Raw genomic sequence first — 18,787 nt, forward strand, 5'->3', positions numbered from 1 at the left:
AATTATGGTTCGTTGTCCATTCGAAATCCGGTCGGTATTATTAATGTGGTCATAATAATAATAATGATGATGATGATGATGATGATGTTTGAGCTACTTTGGTTTTTTTTCGATTATTTAAGGATTTTTTTTTTGTTGATTTTGGTTTCGATTATTTTGTGTCCAGTAAATATAATATAAGCATATTTGATTCAAATGTTTGTAAATAAATGTGTCCGTTTTGATAAACATTTTCGGCAAAAAAGAACTCAAAAAAATCGAAAAATTCCAGACATTTATTCATTCAAATTAGTCATACGATTATTAATAATAGATTCTTTTTTTTTGTGGATGATGATGATGAGGTTATTCACACAGTTAAATTTGTGTTAACTAAATCTTGATGATTGGCTCTTGAATACTATGCGCTTCGATTCATCATTAATTCATACTTTTTTCTGGAAAGAAAAATCTTTTGTTGTAATCCAAAAAAAAAAAAAAAAAAAATGGCATTGAATTCAATTAAATTGAAACAAGTTACCGATAATCAATAAAAAAAGAAGTTTATTTGCTACAAAAAACAACAACAATACAAACACATTAAGCAAACACACATTTATAATAAGACTGAATTAATGATCACTTGAATGAGAATTAAAGCTAAACGCAAAGTAATGTTTGTTTGTTTGAACTTGTAAATGATCATTTTATGATTGGAATTCCCCATATATGCAAATATTTAATTGGAATAATCTATGGATTTATTTATTCATGAATATATGATGCGATACAATTATTACCCAAATACAAATACATCTTGATGTGACAATGTTTACTCATTACTATTAAATGAATGATTTTTCAATGATGATGATGATGATGATGATGAACTCATGTTTTTATAATACCACACATCATATCATATGTGTAGACATATATAGGTTTCTTGTCATTGAAAAATTGTTGAATAATAATCTTGATAGATCAAACAACAACAAAAGGTTTGTTTGACTTATTCATACCACAAAATATGTCAAATAAAATGTCAATTGTTTGACATTTTGATGAAATGACTATTTGTTCTTTCTTTTTTTTTGGCTAAAATTTAATAAGAATTCCATTAAATTTTTTTTGAATAATCTAAATTTATTTTTTTCTTTACTTCTTGTTCTTATAGTGTTAAAAGATGAATTTCGTGTATTGCCCATCAATACACAAGTAGCACAAGGAAAAACAGTCATAATGCAATGTTCACCACCAAAAGGTCGTCCTGAACCAAATGTTCATTGGTTACATGATGGACAAAAAATTTATATGGATTCAGGTCGTTTTCGATTGGATGGTACAAATCTTGTTATCAATGATGTGATGAAAGATGATCAAGGACAATATCAATGTATTGCAAAAAATATGATTGGCGTACGTGAATCACCGGCCGTAACGCTCAAAGTATTAGGTAAGTATATTGCTTTTATTCTAATGAATTTATTCCAATTGATTCACAATGTCCGTTCGTCGTTTAGTTGAACCATATTTTATAAGGCCACCAGATAGTATAAAAACAATGGCCGGTACTGATATTATATTTCATTGTCAAGTTGGTGGTGATCCAAAGCCAGAAATTTCTTGGCATAAAATTGAAGGTGATATAGCCATTGACAAGTAAGTTAATCATATATAATTACTAGGAATGTCGATATACTAAACTTTGTTTTTTTATATAGATCACAAATCCTCGAAGATAAAGCGTTAAAAATACATCAGGTTAAAATATCCGATGCTGGGGTAAGTTGTTGTTCAAGGAACATATGTGTGTTCGATACGATCCATTTCATTTTATTTCATTTTTTTTCTTGTGTACAGACCTATGTTTGTGATGCTGAAAATGCAGCCGGAAAACTAACAAAATCTGCAACATTAATTGTCAATTGTAAGTTGTCGATTGCTGTCAATAATTATTATAATTGATTGAATGAATTAATTTGATTTAAAATCATAGCTCATCCAACATTGATAACCAATCCGAAAACGATACAAGCATTAGTGAACGATGTAGTACATATAGAATGTATGGCAAATGGAAATCCTGAGCCATTGTATTTTTGGCATAAAGAAAGTGCTCATCTTCTAATGTTTCCCGGTCATCAATATGGCAAATATAATGTATCGAATGACGGCCGATTAACCATCACTAATCTAGCACGACAAGATCAAGGATATTATCTATGCTCAGCTATATCTACTGTTGGTTCAACAATGTCACGAACATATCTAAAAATATTGGATCGAAATGATGTGCCTCCACCACGTATTCGATTGGGCGCAACCAATCAAACATTGCCTTTAGATACGAAAGCATTTTTACCATGTGAAGCAACATCTTCATTATCGGTGATTTCAAATATGATTGATGCCGATCCAATAACAACTCAATGGCTATACAATCAAATACCAATACATAATGATAGCCGTTTCCAAATCACAAGAACTGGACTACATATACAAAGTAGGCATCCTTGCCAGTTTCGTTTAATTTTACTTCATTCCATTTTTTTTTATTTCAGATATTCAACGTATCGATTCCGGTATTTACACTTGTCTAGCCACCAGTCAATTGACGGGTAGTTCCACTAGCTGGACAGCACGCCTTTCAGTTGAATCACCCCGAAATCCGAATATTAATTTTTCAAAAATGCCACATCCAACAATGTTTCCTGAAGCTCCCACAAAACCATCGATTGTCAATGTTACAGAAACATCAATAACATTAAGATGGCAACGTAGCACCAGCATAAGTAATAGTGGCTCATCTGCAGCTACACATCTTGGTACAACAATTGAAGCTTATAGTCCAGATTTTCGTAATCAGGGTTGGTTTTCCGTTGCCAATCGAATTGTTGCCGATATATTCACTGTAAAAAATTTACGTCCAAATACACGTTATATATTCTATGTTCGTGCACAGAACATACATGGAATGGGTTTGCCTAGTGATGTATCCGATGAAGTTCATACGACAGATCATCAGAAATTATCATCATCACCGATGAATGAAGAGATGATTATCGCTCAAGCTCGTACAATATTGAATAATATACAAATTAAATTACGCGATGCTCGTTCCATATCTTCTACATCAATCAAATTGTTCTGGAATGTTGTTGGAAATGGAGATTTTATCGATGGCTATTATATTCGATTTGAAAATATTGACAATATCAATGATCAATTATCATCATCATCATCAGTGAATGGAGCTAAATTCAATATGGTAACCGTTTTTGGTGGATCAACATATACATATAACATACAAGATCTAAATAAATATACGACATATCGATTCTTTGTTATGCCATTTTTTCGAAATGTTGAAGGCCGTCCAAGTAATATCGTCATTGAACGTACTTATGAAGATAGACCATCAGCACCACCATATTCAATAACAGCCAAAGTAATCAATTCTACGTCGGCCATCGTTGAATGGTTACCACCAATCGATCAAAATCGAAATGGAATCATATTAGGCTATTATTTACAGATTTTTGAAAATAATAGCTATCTATACGCAAATCTTTCTTTAGATTCGACATTCAATTCTATTGCTCTTCATAATCTAACCATTGGTTCAATATATTCTATACAAATGTCAGCATTTACGTCGATTGGTAATGGTCCACTTAGTTTGCCTATTTATTTGAGTATGGATGGTGACAACAGTTATAATGGCCAAATTGGTTATAATGGATCATCAGATAGCGAGAACAATCAAAACGAATATCTATTATCACCAATATTCTGGGCATATGTTATCGCTATTCTTATGGCAATCATTCTATTTATTTTAGCCGTACGATTAGTATTATTTTATTCAAATCGAAAGAATAGTGTAAAATCAATCTATGAAAAAGCGGATGAAAATTTTAGCGAAAATTTTGCCAAATACGATACAAGTAATAGTTCGAGTAAATATTCCAGTTGTCCAGATAATAATGAATATGCAGAAGTGAATGATTTTAAACATTATGGTCAACCACTACAACAACAACAACAAAAACATCAACACGGTGATGACAATATAAATGCTGAACCATATGCAATGACACCTTTGATTGAAAAATCAATCAATAAACAACAACAGCAACAACATTATGATAATATAACATCGTTTAAACCGAAACAAACAAACAATTTAATAAATAATGATTCATTCAGTGAATCACCATTACTAAATACAAATCATCATAATCATCATCATTTAACAACGACGGATATGATACATCCATTGAATGGTCGACAGCCAGTTCTTGTTACCCATTTAAATGGTAATGGTAAATGTCAAACATCATTTCAAAAAATGATAATGATGACGACAATGAATGATCATCATCATCATCATCATCAATCCTCAACACAACCATTATCATCATCATCAAGAACTACAAATGTTGGCTTCAATATGTTCAATACAGATTTTGATGCTACCTCAAACATTAGAACCAATAAATTTACCGACAATAATAATGATGACGATAATGATGATGATGATAATGGTGGTGTTGATAATGATCAAAGGGTAAGTCCAATTTTTTTAACTAATTGTAAAATAATGTCTGATTTAAATTACATTAATCATTCAGATACAATTTGTACATGAAATTCAAAAACAAAAACAACAAAATAGTCTACCATCGGGTAGATCGATTCCATTCTTATATCGAAATGATTTAGATTCATTACCAATTGGTTATAGCCGAAACGATGGTCGCAATCAATTGATGACATTCAATCAACCACCATCATCACATCATTCACCTATCAATAATGGCCACATATTATCATCATCCGTTGCACGAATCATAAATAACCCCATATCATCATCATATGATTCTGGTTCCGATTGTTCATCATCGAATGCTAATAATAATAACAAAAATTATAATTCAAATCATTATTATGCATCAAGTGAAATTATTGGTAATGGTGGTGGTGGTGGCTTACAATCAACGACACTCAATGATTCAACTTCTTCTCATTCCAGTTCGTTGGCTAGTAAAACAACTGGTCCATTATTATATAATTGTGATAACCAATATGATCCTCATTATCATCATCAACAACAACAACAACAACAACAACATGCAAATGATTCGAATATGAACAATATACATGATCAGATGGCCAAGAATAGAATTCATAATAAAAAACGTAATAAACGTAAAACGACTATTAGGAATGAATGATGTTAATATCTCTGTTGTGTTTTTGCGATGAATGCTTCCATTCTTGTACATTTTTTTTCTAAAATCAATTAATTTATTAATAATTGATTGTTGACCACTCTATCTATCAATTTTGATTTTTTGTATATTTTTTTTTTTTGTAAAAAACTTTGTAATTACAAATAAAATTACACATAGGATTTTTTTCCATTCATTTATTTACGCGAAACTTTTTTTATTCGAAAAAAGCCCAGAAGGGGGCATATAATTTAAAATTACTGGTTTTTGATTTTAATTTATAAAAGTGCTGCTATCTATTAACTGATATATCCACAATATTACATAATCATTTAAATTTTAAAATGAGACAACAACAACAACAATATGAATTTTATTTTTATAGTTTTTGAACTTGTTTTAGATAAATAAAAATATTTAGACCAAGGCAAATTCAATACAATATTCACAAGCTTTCAATATATTGTTTCTCATTAATTCTTCACAATTTTCCGATTCATAATGAAGTGGAAGATCCAATATATTAAAACATGTGTGCGCCACAGGTAAATGATCATCAGATACGTTCATTGGTTGAATAACAATCTTGAAAAATGAAAAATCAATATTAATAGTGCAGTTACTAATTAAAAATACTTACATCCATTGATTTAACACCAGTTATTGGTATACGATCAGATCCGGTCAAAAACTTAAGAAATTTCCGTTTTTCATCATTGGAAAACAAACCAAAAACTTTCCAGAATAGCCGAATAGTTGGATGATCCCTATTGAATGGTTCCTTATAATGAGTTGCCCGTTCAAATTCATTCCAATCGATCAATTCTTCACCTTCTACTAATTGCATCAATTCTTCGGCTTGAAATATTTGTAACACATCTTTATCCAAAACTTTCATGAAACCATTATAGAATGATTCGAATTGTTTTTCAATCGAATTAATTAATAAATATTTCCAATACATTTCGACATATTCTTCACGATTTTCATATGTTAATTGTCGATGTTTACCATCTGGACAAAGTTCATATTCAACGGGTGAACCAAATGTATGTAATGTAATCACAAATGTCATATCGCCAAATATAGCATTAAATTCGTCTGGTTTATAAGTGGATATGAGTATTTCTTTCAGGTTTTTTGCCAAAATCGGATCCAAATCGGCAAGATCATCGAGTCCAAGATTTTCATTGAGAATTTTTTTATACAATGTTAATGGAAAAGGCAAATCGATTATCACCTACAATATAATGAAAATGAAAATTTCAAATAAAAATATCAGACAAAGAAAAATACCTGATTATAGATGGCTAGGCCACAAAGAATTCCAACTAATCGATACATAACATCGTCTTCATCGGTCATAACATGATTAAACCAAATCGTATTCGTTTCTTTATATTCAACAAACATTCCATATTTTTGATCCAACATTTCTTTCATGACCAGCAGGAAAAATTCTTTTTTCATTCCACGTCCGGCATCAATAGCTTCCTCACCTGAGAAAAGTACACGAAGTGGTTTTTTCAGGTCTGCCTCGCCATATCTACTGAAAAGGCAGAGCTGATGAATAGTATCTTCAACTATATTATCACGACGAACACTAATATCGATGAACGGATTCACCTGTATGGTACCATCGATCGGAATCGACATAAGTATCTGCTTACGAATCGATAGATTTGCAGCCGATTCTTGTTGAATAGCAGAATCGGCAATCAGAATAATTGTCTTGGCCGGTGGATCAAATATGAATGGATAATTGCATAGATAAAATACATTCGGCTCTTTGATACGATTATTTTTCCAAAGATAATAATCATATCTCAGATCAAACCAATCGCTTATACCATGAATGTAGAATTCTTTATGGGAAATCTTTCCACTAAATTTGTTCACCGAATATAAACGTTTCAGTGCAAAAAGACATACGGCCAGATTAAAATGAATTTTACGTGGTATGAAAAAATGTTTTGTTGATGAAGATGATGGTGAATCTGGTGATCGGACTGTTAAATTATTAAAGAAATTCGAAGCTTGATGGAAAATATCATGACCTGAATTATATTCCAGCTGTATATTCGGATCACCATTGTTTAAATTCCTTTCACTTTCTTTATATTGTTCATATAGATTAAGTTTGACACTATTCTTAAAAATTTCAATAAGATTTTTGAAAAATCTTCGATTCATATAGTACCATCGGATTTTCATACAACCAATACCACGTTCCGATAACGTATTTAATGATGTTGCATAAGCTGTAATCAATTTCTGTGATCGTTCACAATATGTTGGCATACGAAACATATGAAATAATGGCAATATTTGATAGACACGCATCACTTCTTCATCGAGTATATCAGGAAATTTATTCTTATACTTTTCATCATCTAACTCTAATCGACGTTTATGTAGGCTTGTCAAATCGGGCATATTAGGCATTATTTTACATAACAATTGATAGATCAATTCATCGATACGTTCATTTTGTGCATCTTCAATCATATTGAAACAATGGAAAGCCTGTTGCCAATTGATCCAATCATCACAAAAATTGATCGATTCTTCGAAATGAATATTTTCTTGTTGTTTAAATTTTTGTAATTTTTTTCGTTCATCATCATTATGATTATTACGATTATCATTAGCATTGTTACCATCATTGTCATCGTTACTTGGTGAACACAAAAAACTTGCATTCATTGATGGAAATGATGAAAAAATCGTTTCAATATAATCAACAATATCTAATGGTATTGATGATTCTTTTGAAATGCTGGGAAATTGTTCGAAAATTTGATTTTTCATCTTAAGAATTTCATCATTAATGCTTAATCGTCGTGAATCTTTCGGCATAATTTGTTCCATATATGATTGTGTCAGGACGAAACTATGATCACCTTTACCAGCAACAATTTCTTTACAAATATATTGCAAACGATTAGGTCCTTCTTCTTCATCCGAATCTGGATCACTTTCATATTCATCAATCTGAAATGATAGATTTGATTCATCAAAAACAGTATCATTTGCACATACAAATTTTGCCTGTGAACATGGTTGATGTTGTTGTTGACAGTTGTTGTATCGGTCTTCTTCAGGTTCTTCAATAATGAAATTATCATTGTTATTTTGATTATCACGAATGTCCTTTTCTTCATCTTCACTGACAATGGTTTCCATTTCATTTATTTCCATCATCAAATCGGATGATTGATGACTGGCTGATGATGATGAACTACCATCCATTGTTTGATCATTCGCCGATGAAGTATATGTCTTACGAAATTCTTGCTCATCCACTGATTCATCGAACAATAATAATGAACGTTGATTATCACGAACAATAACATCTTTAGTATTTAATTCACTCCATGGTCCACATATCGATACGGGTAAATATTTTGAACATGTATTACCGATACCTAATTGACCGGATCCATTTAAACCAAATGAATAAATACGTCCTTGTTTGCTTACAACCAATGTATGACAACGACCACAAGAAACCTGTACGATTCGTACACCCATTAATTCGAATATTTTTCGTGGAAGAACTTCGTTCGTATTACGGCCATGTCCCAATTGTCCATACATTCCGGCACCCCATGTAAATAATCCACCTTCAAATGTTAATGCAGCCGAATGTTCATCACCAAGATTAATATAAGCAATTTTTTGATTACGAAGAGATTTTTGCAATGTTGGTAGACAACGATTTTCAACATCACTTAGGCCTAATTGGCCGAATTCATTTTTGCCCCAAACATAAATGGCACCAGTACAGGATAATATAGCTGAATGTGAACCACCGGCAGTAATCTGTCGTACAGGTGTCCATTGTAATGATGTCAACATCATTGGCATACTAAGACAAAAGCCCGAATTACCGAGACCAAGTTGACCGAATGCATTCGATCCCCAGGAATAAACTTCACCATCTTCAACAAAAAAATAATTAATACAAATGACAATCAGAACAAAATCGAAACTCACTTTTTGTTAATGCAAGACAATGATTACCACCGCAACTGATCTGTATGATTTGTTTGGTAGCCAATTTCTTAATCAATGATGGTTTAGCGATTTCGTATTCCTCACGATTACCTAGACCTAATTGACCGAAAAGATTACAACCCCAGGAAAATAGTTGACCAGCTTCGGATAATACAAGACAATGATTCGAACCACATGATATTTTAACAATATTATGATGAATAAGGCCATCAAGTTGTTCCAATTTTTTCCATGATCCATTACGACCTAATTGTAGTCGATCATTGGAACCACAACTGAAAACGACATTTTGATCAAGTTGAATATTTTTCAACAATAACAATGTATGATTTCGACCAGAACTTAATTGTACTAGAGTATATTTACGTCGATCATATGGTAAACGTTGTTTTCGTGGTGTCAAAATATGTTCATCTTCAATAGCACCAAGGCCAAGTTCACCATTTTCGGTATTACCAAAACAATAAACTTTTATCATTTTGACGATGATAATGATCAATTTAAATCAAATTAAAGTAATAATAATAATTTATTGATGACAGGCCATATATGATCACTGTTTATGTTGATGATGTCGACAGTTCGACATTTACATTGATAAATATAAATTGCAACTGTTTGAATGATTTTATACAACAATAACAGAACAAATACACAGACAATGAAGACAAAAATAATAACGATATAACGAATATATATTTTTAAATCTGCTTAAAATTTAGAGATCGAGAACGATGTGCGTTTTAAAATAACAACAATTACACAGAAAAAAAAGTGGTGGCCTGCGAGTACTCGCGATTTTGTGCAGTTGACAAATCTCGCCAAAATCGCGAGTACTCGCAAACGGCATACGACTAGCCGACTGACTATCGATATATCGATAGTCTACTCGCAATTTTCGCGAGTACTCGCGATTTTCGCGACCACCCGACTGACCGATTGTTTTTTCGATATATCGAAATCATCGATGGTGTCGCTCACCGATTGTTGCAGCAATTTTGACCCCCCTTTCATTGCCTTTACCCCTCATATTAATTTAGTCGATATATATTGAAATTTAATTGATTTTATTGAAATATTAATTTATTAAAAATTTTAAATAATAAAATACATGCATATTTCACATCCAAATTGCGCCATAAAACGTTAATTGTCCCGTTTGACATAAATAAATCCATAATCGCGGTCCATGTTCCAAGACAATCTCCGAATTCTATCCGTGGTTCGAGATTCAATTTCCCAATTGTTCGCCGGCGATCCTAAGTAAAAATAAATATTAATTGTTTGTTCAATTAATCTATTCATTTGCTTACCATGATCATTTTCAAGTATGTGTTCCATTCCATGAATCTTCGACTTATAATCATGTTTTCGATCGCTTCATTGATTCCAAAGATTCAATCAGCATAAAATTCAATAGGAAATAATTCAGACCATGTTCCAAAGCCTAATCTAACCCTAGCCTAACCTGATATCATGTGTTGAACATGGTCAAACTATTCTTGAATTGGATGCTGATGAACAATGGAACCGCCGAATTGATCTCAAACATAATCATCAATCGAATTTCAATTTGATGATTGTAAAATTTCAGGAACGAACCTAATAAAAAAAGATAGACCAATCTTTATTAGATATGAAGAATGAATATGTCGACTTACCGAATAAGTTGTTCCGACAATTCAATGCAGGCATGTTCTGAATAGACTTTTGAGAAATGTAAGTGTTAGAATTATTGATTGATAACGAAATTCCAAAGTTACCTGATGACGAATATAATGTTTCATTGGACATTGTACCATGTTAGTGACCAGATATCCACCAATAAATTTGTAATGTTCGGCATCATTACCATGATTGTTTTTCTAAAGACGGCATTATATGATTCTAATGACCATTGATTTTATGCTTCAAAAGACAAGGAAAATTGTTAGCATTTTCAATCAAAGGCAAAATGTAAATTACCTCATTGACCATGTTTTCATATATTAATCCGAATTCCAATTATCATACATCAATTATAATAATGGACTCTGAAAAAGAAAACTTGAAAAGGATGTGATTGAATACAATTTGATGAAAAACAAAATGTCATAAATACATTTGAAAGTCACCGAAAATGGGATTTGTTCGCCAACTTGAATCATAATTACATGACCGAACCAAACGATCTTCATCGATTTCGGGGCCAATTTTTTATCTTAGACCGCAATATGTTTTAACAACGATAATCTTGAATCGATTAATTTCTTTGTTCCAAAATTTACTGCGAAAATCCACGATTAAAATAGAAAAAAATGAAAAAATATCACGACATGATCACGAAAAATAGCTCAAAGTGAGGACAACCGTCTTCGACGACCGTTGAGTTCGAATGTTCGATTTTCCAACGATCAAATTCAAATTTGTATGGAGAATAGAAGGGGAAAAGAAGCGCGCGACATTTGCATTGAAAATAGTTAGCTGCACTACCACTATTTGACTATGCGCAGTTGCCCATTAGTTGTACTTTGAGTTGAAATTTTTGGCGGCAAAATGAATGCATTATTTTTGCCGTAGACTTAGCATGAAAAATGAATAAAAAAATACTCATGATATGATAGATATTATCATATCAGATGCATAATTGATGAAAAAAATTATGTAATTTCAATGGAACGTAAAAATTGTTCTTTATCACATGTTGATGATTAGTGATTTGAGCAAAAGAATTTTCGCCACTGTTTGATAAATTGGTGTCAATTTGTCAGGATTAATTGATTGATGGACAGTTATTTCATTCAAAGTCGAGCTATTTATCAATATTTATTTATTCAACAAAAACCCCTATACCTCGAAGATAGGGAAAAAAATAAATTATAAATTCATATAAAATCATATTTGAAGAATTATAACCAAATACATCAATTCTCTTCATGTAGATTTACATCACATTGATTTTCAATTAAAGTTCGTTCCGCACAAATAAACAAATCAGATGAATAGAACTGTGAGCAGTATTACCACAAAAACAAGACGTCTTATAACGATAGCCAATGCAGGTAAACATTGAATTTTCCATGTCCCGATAAAAACTGAGAGAACACAAAATGTAGATCGATAAGAATTATTTTACGATCAGATGGAAAAAATCTTTTAGTAACTTTGCGATCTTCACTCATTATTTTTTTTATTACGGAAGATGGGGGATAGTGTGGTTTTAAGAATATCGATATATTCTTCAGAATTCACACTATTGGAGCACAGTCACAACTCTGATCTCTCACCATGCCTATTGTTAAGAAATAATTATTAAAACATGCTAAAAAAAAATCTTACCATATGGCCCCCCAAACCATCACACTGAAACCGTTGTGCTTAACCGTGGCTTGGAGCCTCTTGGCTTGGTATGCCTGATTCTTCTTGCGATACACGAATGTGCGATAAGCATCGCTAAACTGAGAAAATCGACTTTCGTCGGAAAAAATTACTTTTTTCCAATAATCAAGAGGCATTTCAGCCATTTTATTGGCCCATAAACGACGCTTGTTTATGTTTTTCTTGGATAAAAGTGGTTTTTTTCTGGCTATTCTGACGTTATATTCGGTCATCTTGGTGTATTTCTGTATCGTATTTCTCGACACATCAAGATGATTCGCCAATTCTTTGCCTGTTGTTGCCGGTGTTTTTTCAATTTGACGACCAAGTCTTCTCAATGTTTGCTCTGTTGGACCAGGTCGACCTGGTGGTTTGATGGCATTTGTCTGCCCATTTTGACGATAAGTCTTGATGATATGTTGGACACATGAGTTACTTCTCTCTACTTTTTCGGCTATTTTGCGGATACTCAGTCCGTCTTTGTGATATTGAATCACCATCCGTCTCAATACCGTCTTTTCTAGTTGTTTATCCATGTTTTTTTTGATTGAAAATTAAAATAAATTTTTAAATATAAATATATGAATGAATGAATGAATGAATGAAAAAATAAATGAATAAATCAATTGATCGATTGATGAATGAATCGAAAAATGAATGAATTAATGAATTAATAACTGAATAGTTGTTGGTCTTCAATCAATTTATCCTTCTCTTTATGTTTGCGCTCTCGATGTCAATGGTATCATAGTCGTTTAGATCGAAAATCGTTCAAATTATTCGTTGCACACAGCAATCATATTCAATTTAAAAATAGGATCGAAAACAAGAATATGTAGGCGTGTCCCCCATATGTAACGTTGTTTATGAATTGATTTGTTATTTGTTTATTTAAGCTTGAAAATATATTAATAAAGTTTAGTTGATTATCACCATCGGTTGTGTAAAGTCATTCTTGCATGCTACATTTGGTGACCCGTCCAACAAATAAAACATTTTTTTTTTTATTGAAAGAATATCGATTTTGTTTCAAAAAAGAAAATGTCAAGCAAAGATAACAATAAACAACCACCAATACCAAAGAAACCACCAGCATCGACACCAATTGTTGAAGATCCGCCAATGTTCTCAGAAAACTACAGTTCAATTTTCGACATTAATCCAAACAACAACGGTGGAAACAACAACAACAGCAATAACGGTGGAAACAATAGCAGTATTGAGGAGATGAGAAATATGATCTTGCAAAGTCAACAAATGGTTCAACAACTAGCGAATCTAATGATTAATCAACAGCAAAATCATCAACAACATCAAATTGATCAACAATCCAAACCACCAACAAGAGTGGACATTCAACCATTTTGGGAAAATGACCCAGAAGGCTGGATAAAACAAGTCGAAGCAGCATTCCAAGCGGCACATGTATCCAATGAACAAGACAAATATTTTAAAATTATTTCTGTGCTTCCGAAAAATGTCATCGATTCAATCAAAACATCAATCGATTTATCATCATTTGATCCTGGTAAATTATTAACATTGAAAAATCGTCTCATTGAGCGTTTCAAACCATCGAAAACAATGCGACGTGAACGATTGCTAAACAGAAAAAGTCTTGATGGTCTCAAGCCATCAGAAGCATGGTTTTGGGCAGTACAAATTGCTGGTGACATCTACACAAAGCCTGAACTATTGGCTCACTGGGTGAAATGGCTTCCTAGTGGTATTGCATTAACTATTGAACAACAAGTGATCCAACTTGAAAAACGATTAGATAGCTCAGCCAATGATCCACTTGTAGAAGAAAGTCTACAACTATTGATTAATACTACCGATTTGCTAGTCGAACGTCATCCAGAAAAATTTGATAATGTGTCCGCTATTCGGAAAAAACGGCCATATTCATCATCATCATATAATAATCGTAGCCGTAGCAGAAATCGATCGTTCAGCCGTGAAAGAAATCAGCAAAGATTCGATTCGAATGGAAAGTGGTGTTACAACCATTACAAATACCGCGAAAAAGCTCGGTCATGCGCAAATCCAGCTAAATGTACGTTTAAGAAACGCCAATCAAATCGGTCGACAAACAGCATTAGTGAATCACCATCATCATCAACAACCACTACCACCGCCACTACCAGCAGCATTCAAACCATCAATCATCAGCAACAAATACCGAATCAACATCCGAATCAGCACATGCTAGCACGTGGTTCCGTTTCTTCCATCAACAACAACAACGAAAATCGATTATTCATAAAAGAATATATTTCGTCTCAACCAATTTTAATCGATTGTGGTTCACAAATATCAATTTGGCCATATGCAGCAACAAATAGTAAACAAAGTATGAAGTATGATGACATCAAATTGTATGCGCATAATGGTACATCAATCAATACCTATGGCAACGATATATTTAAAATCAATATCGGATTCAAAAATGATTTCTTATTCAAATTTATTGTAGCTGATTCACCATACATCTTAATCGGAATGGATTTTTTGTCCAAATTTAACATTTTGGCTGATTTTAACAAAAGAAAATTAATAGATGGCAAAACAGGTGAGAGTATCGTGGCTACACAAAAACAATCATCATTCTATGGAATATCGGCTGTGTCTGCTAATGCCGATGTCCGAATCAAACAAATTCTCAGCAAATATCCGAACATCACTAATCCAAACATATCGAATGAAGCCAAGCATGATATCAAACATCACATCATCGTTACCACCAATCAACCAGTTGCTTGTCTTCCAACCAGATTAGATCCCATCAGAATGCAGCAAGTGCGAAATGAAATCAACATCATGCTAGAACAGAAAATCATCGTACCATCATCATCACCATATGCTAGTCGTATCGTAGTTGTTCCCAAACCAAACGGGAGAGTTCGGGTTTGTGGTGATTATCGTGCATTGAATGCCATAACTCAACCTGATCGATATCCCATGCGCCACATTCATGATTTTGCTCAACAATTAAACAATTGTATCATTTTTTCAACAATCGACTTGGTATCAGCTTTTCATCAAATTCCACTAGCAGAATCAGATCGAAATAAAACAGCCATCACAACGCCATTCGGCTTATATGAATATACCAGATTACCATTTGGACTACGAAATGCTCCGAGTACATTTCAACGGTTCATTGATATCGTTCTTAGAGATCTGGATTTTGTTTTTGCCTATCAAGATGACATATTAGTAGCGTCTAAAAATGAAAACGAACACGTAACACATCTTGATATATTGTTCAACAAATTAGCCGAATTTGGTTTGACAATCAACATGGATAAATCAACATTTTTCAAAAACGAAGTAAAATTTCTTGGCCATAAAATATCAAAAGATGGAATCAGCGTATTGGAAGAAAAACTAGATGCCATCATCAACTATCCCGTACCATCATCGGTCAAAAGTTTGAAGAGATTTCTTGGTATGGTCAATTTCTATAGAAGATTCATTCCCAATGCAGCTAAATTTATGGCATCTCTTCATGATCTAGAGAAAGTAGATGGGAATTTTGAATGGTCAACTGAAAGAATGGCTGATTTTGAACAAGTCAAATCATTATTGTCAAAAAGAATCAAATTAGCATATTTTGATCCAAAAGCCAAATTAGTATTGAAAGCTGATGCATCTGGAAATGGCGTAGGAGCAGTATTAGAACAAAATTCTGGTGGATCTGTAAAACCACTTGGATTTTTCAGTAAAAAGTTAAAAGAAAATGAATTAAATTTACCAACATTCGACAAAGAATTATTAGCTTTGTTTCTAGCCATTCGTCATTTTGAATATTTATTAGAAGCAAGAACATTCACAGCATTTACTGATCATCGTCCATTGGTAAATGCATTGTTAACAAAAAATAACACGAAACGATCTTTGGTTCAAATGCGTCAAATGGCGTACATATTACAATTTACATCAGATATTCGGTATATCGAAGGTCATAAAAATATTGTAGCTGATGCTTTAAGCAGAGTAAATGTTGACGAAATACAAACATCATCATCATCAATTATCGAATCAAATACGCCGTCAACATCATCGAATACTGAATCAAATCCATCATCATCATCATCGAACACTGAATCAAATCCATCATCATCATCATCGAACATTGAATCAAATTCGTCATCATCATCAAACATTGAAGAATTATCCATTGAAAGAATTATTGACGAACAAGTGAAGAACAAAGAAGAAATGGATGAATATTTGAACCATTTCCCTGAAAAGATAAGAAAACAAAAATATAATCACGGTTTATTGTTGGTACATGTAGATGAACAAAAAATAAGACCGGTAATTCCGAAATCACTGTACGAACAAATCATCAAATTATGTCATGGCATTTGTCATTATTCAGCAAATCGCACAATCAATGAAGTAACAAATCGTTATTTTTGGAAGAGTATGAAGAAAATTACAAAAGATTATTGTCGTAGATGCGTCGATTGTCAACAATCTAAAATTATTCGACACACAATTACAAAACCAGTTCAAATTGAAATTCCTACTGGCAGATTTATTCACATCAACATGGACATAGTTGGTCCTTTACCCGTATCTAAAAATTCCGGTAACCGATATTTGTTAACATGTATTGATCGCTTTTCTAGGTGGGCTGAAGCATGGCCAATTCAAGATATATCTGCAGAAACGGTTGCAAAAAAATTCGTAAACGAATGGGTATCAAGGTATGGTGTTCCTGAAAAAGTAACTACTGATCGGGGATCGCAATTTCAATCTGAATTGTATCGAAATTTCGCAAAATTATTAGGCGTCGAATTGATCTCAACTTCCGCATATAATCCAAGAGCAAATGGAATGGTCGAACGGTTCCATAGAACAATGAAAACAGCTATCAAAGCTTCCGCCGCGGATTGGGAAGAAGTCCTACCATTAATAATGCTTGGTCTACGAACAATAGTTAGAGAAGATCTAAAAGCATCATCCGCTGAATTGTTATACGGAGAAAAATTACGAATACCAGCTGATCTATTATCAAATCGTGAAATTGATGATATCGCTTCGTTGGATTTCATTGAAAAATTAAAACAGAAAATGTCTTTAGCTAAGTCAGTAGTGACTCGACCATCTATTGATAATCGAAATTATTTACCACCGGATTTATCAACAGCTAAATTTGTGTTTATTAGAAAGGAAAATACAAAATCCTTAGATAGACCGTATTTGGGTCCGTTCGAAGTTGTCAAAAGAAATAAATTTTCGTACGTATTGAAAGGTTCAAAAGGAAATTTTGACGTATCGATCTCAAGATTGAAACCAGCTTTACTGGAAAGAACAGATTCTCGTGAAACCGTCAAGAAAGTTCGATTCGATATCCCTAGCAAATTCTCTTCATCTGGTAGAAAAATTGTTAAACCTATCAGATTTCTTGATTCAACATAATTTTTTTTTAATGTCAAATTTTTATCAAAATTTTGTTTTTTTATGATTTTGTAACTTGAAGGGGAGGTATGTAGGCGTGTCCCCCATATGTAACGTTGTTTATGAATTGATTTGTTATTTGTTTATTTAAGCTTGAAAATATATTAATAAAGTTTAGTTGATTATCACCATCGGTTGTGTAAAGTCATTCTTGCATGCTACAAATAATATGTTTTGTTGATTTTTTCCCATACCGATAACAATCATTTTCGTATAACTGCCATTTGTGTTGATTACTAGGTGATTACTATTTCGACAGTAAACAATTCACTTCTCGAAGAATTGGTTGGTTTCTATACCGTTTTTTAGATTTATTAAAAATTATTTTGAATAATAAATTTTGTTTTTCAAGATTCAGTATTAAATTATGTTTGTTAAATTCATTTCATTTGATATGTAGGCTTCAATATGTATCGAATGTTCTGCTAAAGAACATGAAAATATTAATGTATCATCAAAATAAGCACCATAACAAATTATCACCAAAAAAGATTTTGTCTAATTCGAAGAAAAGTCGATAATAATTCCAATGTGATTCTAATAAATTGGTATAATGGATTTGCCATTCTCTGGATTCTGAACTCTTCGTGTTAGGTTGGATTTGTCATTTTCTCGATTTTAAATTTTGAATTCTGAATTAGTCGTGGTAGTTTGGACTTGTTATTTTCTCAATTTTGAACTGGTCGTGTTAGGTTGGATTTTTCATTTTCTCGATTCTGGAC

At 32.5% G+C, this 18,787-nt stretch overlaps 2 protein-coding genes across 6 annotated transcripts in view; one reads left to right on the plus strand and one right to left on the minus strand.

Annotated features, from left to right (window-relative positions):
- Window positions 1-5,412, plus strand: part of LOC124490707 (roundabout homolog 2) — a 39,145-nt gene extending 33,733 nt beyond the window's left edge. For 4 of the 5 annotated variants that reach the window (XM_075730766.1, XM_075730767.1, XM_075730768.1 and 1 more), the window contains 7 exons: window positions 1,157-1,435; window positions 1,503-1,641; window positions 1,704-1,764; window positions 1,843-1,909; window positions 1,979-2,485; window positions 2,544-4,552; window positions 4,617-5,412. In XM_075730766.1, coding sequence (XP_075586881.1) covers window positions 1,157-1,435; window positions 1,503-1,641; window positions 1,704-1,764; window positions 1,843-1,909; window positions 1,979-2,485; window positions 2,544-4,552; window positions 4,617-5,219 — 3,665 coding nt within the window. In that variant the 3' untranslated portion in view covers window positions 5,220-5,412. The remainder of the gene's footprint in view (window positions 1-1,156; window positions 1,436-1,502; window positions 1,642-1,703; window positions 1,765-1,842; window positions 1,910-1,978; window positions 2,486-2,543; window positions 4,553-4,616) is intronic. The other variant, XM_075730770.1, reaches the window with a different exon arrangement.
- A 141-nt stretch (window positions 5,413-5,553) lies between these two features.
- On the minus strand, window positions 5,554-10,249 carry Herc4 (HECT and RLD domain containing E3 ubiquitin ligase 4). The gene is made up of 4 exons (XM_047064479.2): window positions 9,216-10,249; window positions 6,513-9,160; window positions 5,857-6,456; window positions 5,554-5,801 (listed from the first exon to the last, which is right to left on the minus strand). Exons 1-4 carry the CDS (start codon window positions 9,712-9,714, stop codon window positions 5,634-5,636), a joined length of 3,915 nt encoding a protein of 1,304 aa, XP_046920435.2. The 5' UTR covers window positions 9,715-10,249; the 3' UTR covers window positions 5,554-5,633.
- Window positions 10,250-18,787: the final 8,538 nt, after the last annotated feature.

This window comes from Dermatophagoides farinae, chromosome 4 (assembly GCF_024713945.1).
Source record: "Dermatophagoides farinae isolate YC_2012a chromosome 4, ASM2471394v1, whole genome shotgun sequence".
Classification (NCBI taxonomy): domain Eukaryota; kingdom Metazoa; phylum Arthropoda; class Arachnida; order Sarcoptiformes; family Pyroglyphidae; genus Dermatophagoides; species Dermatophagoides farinae.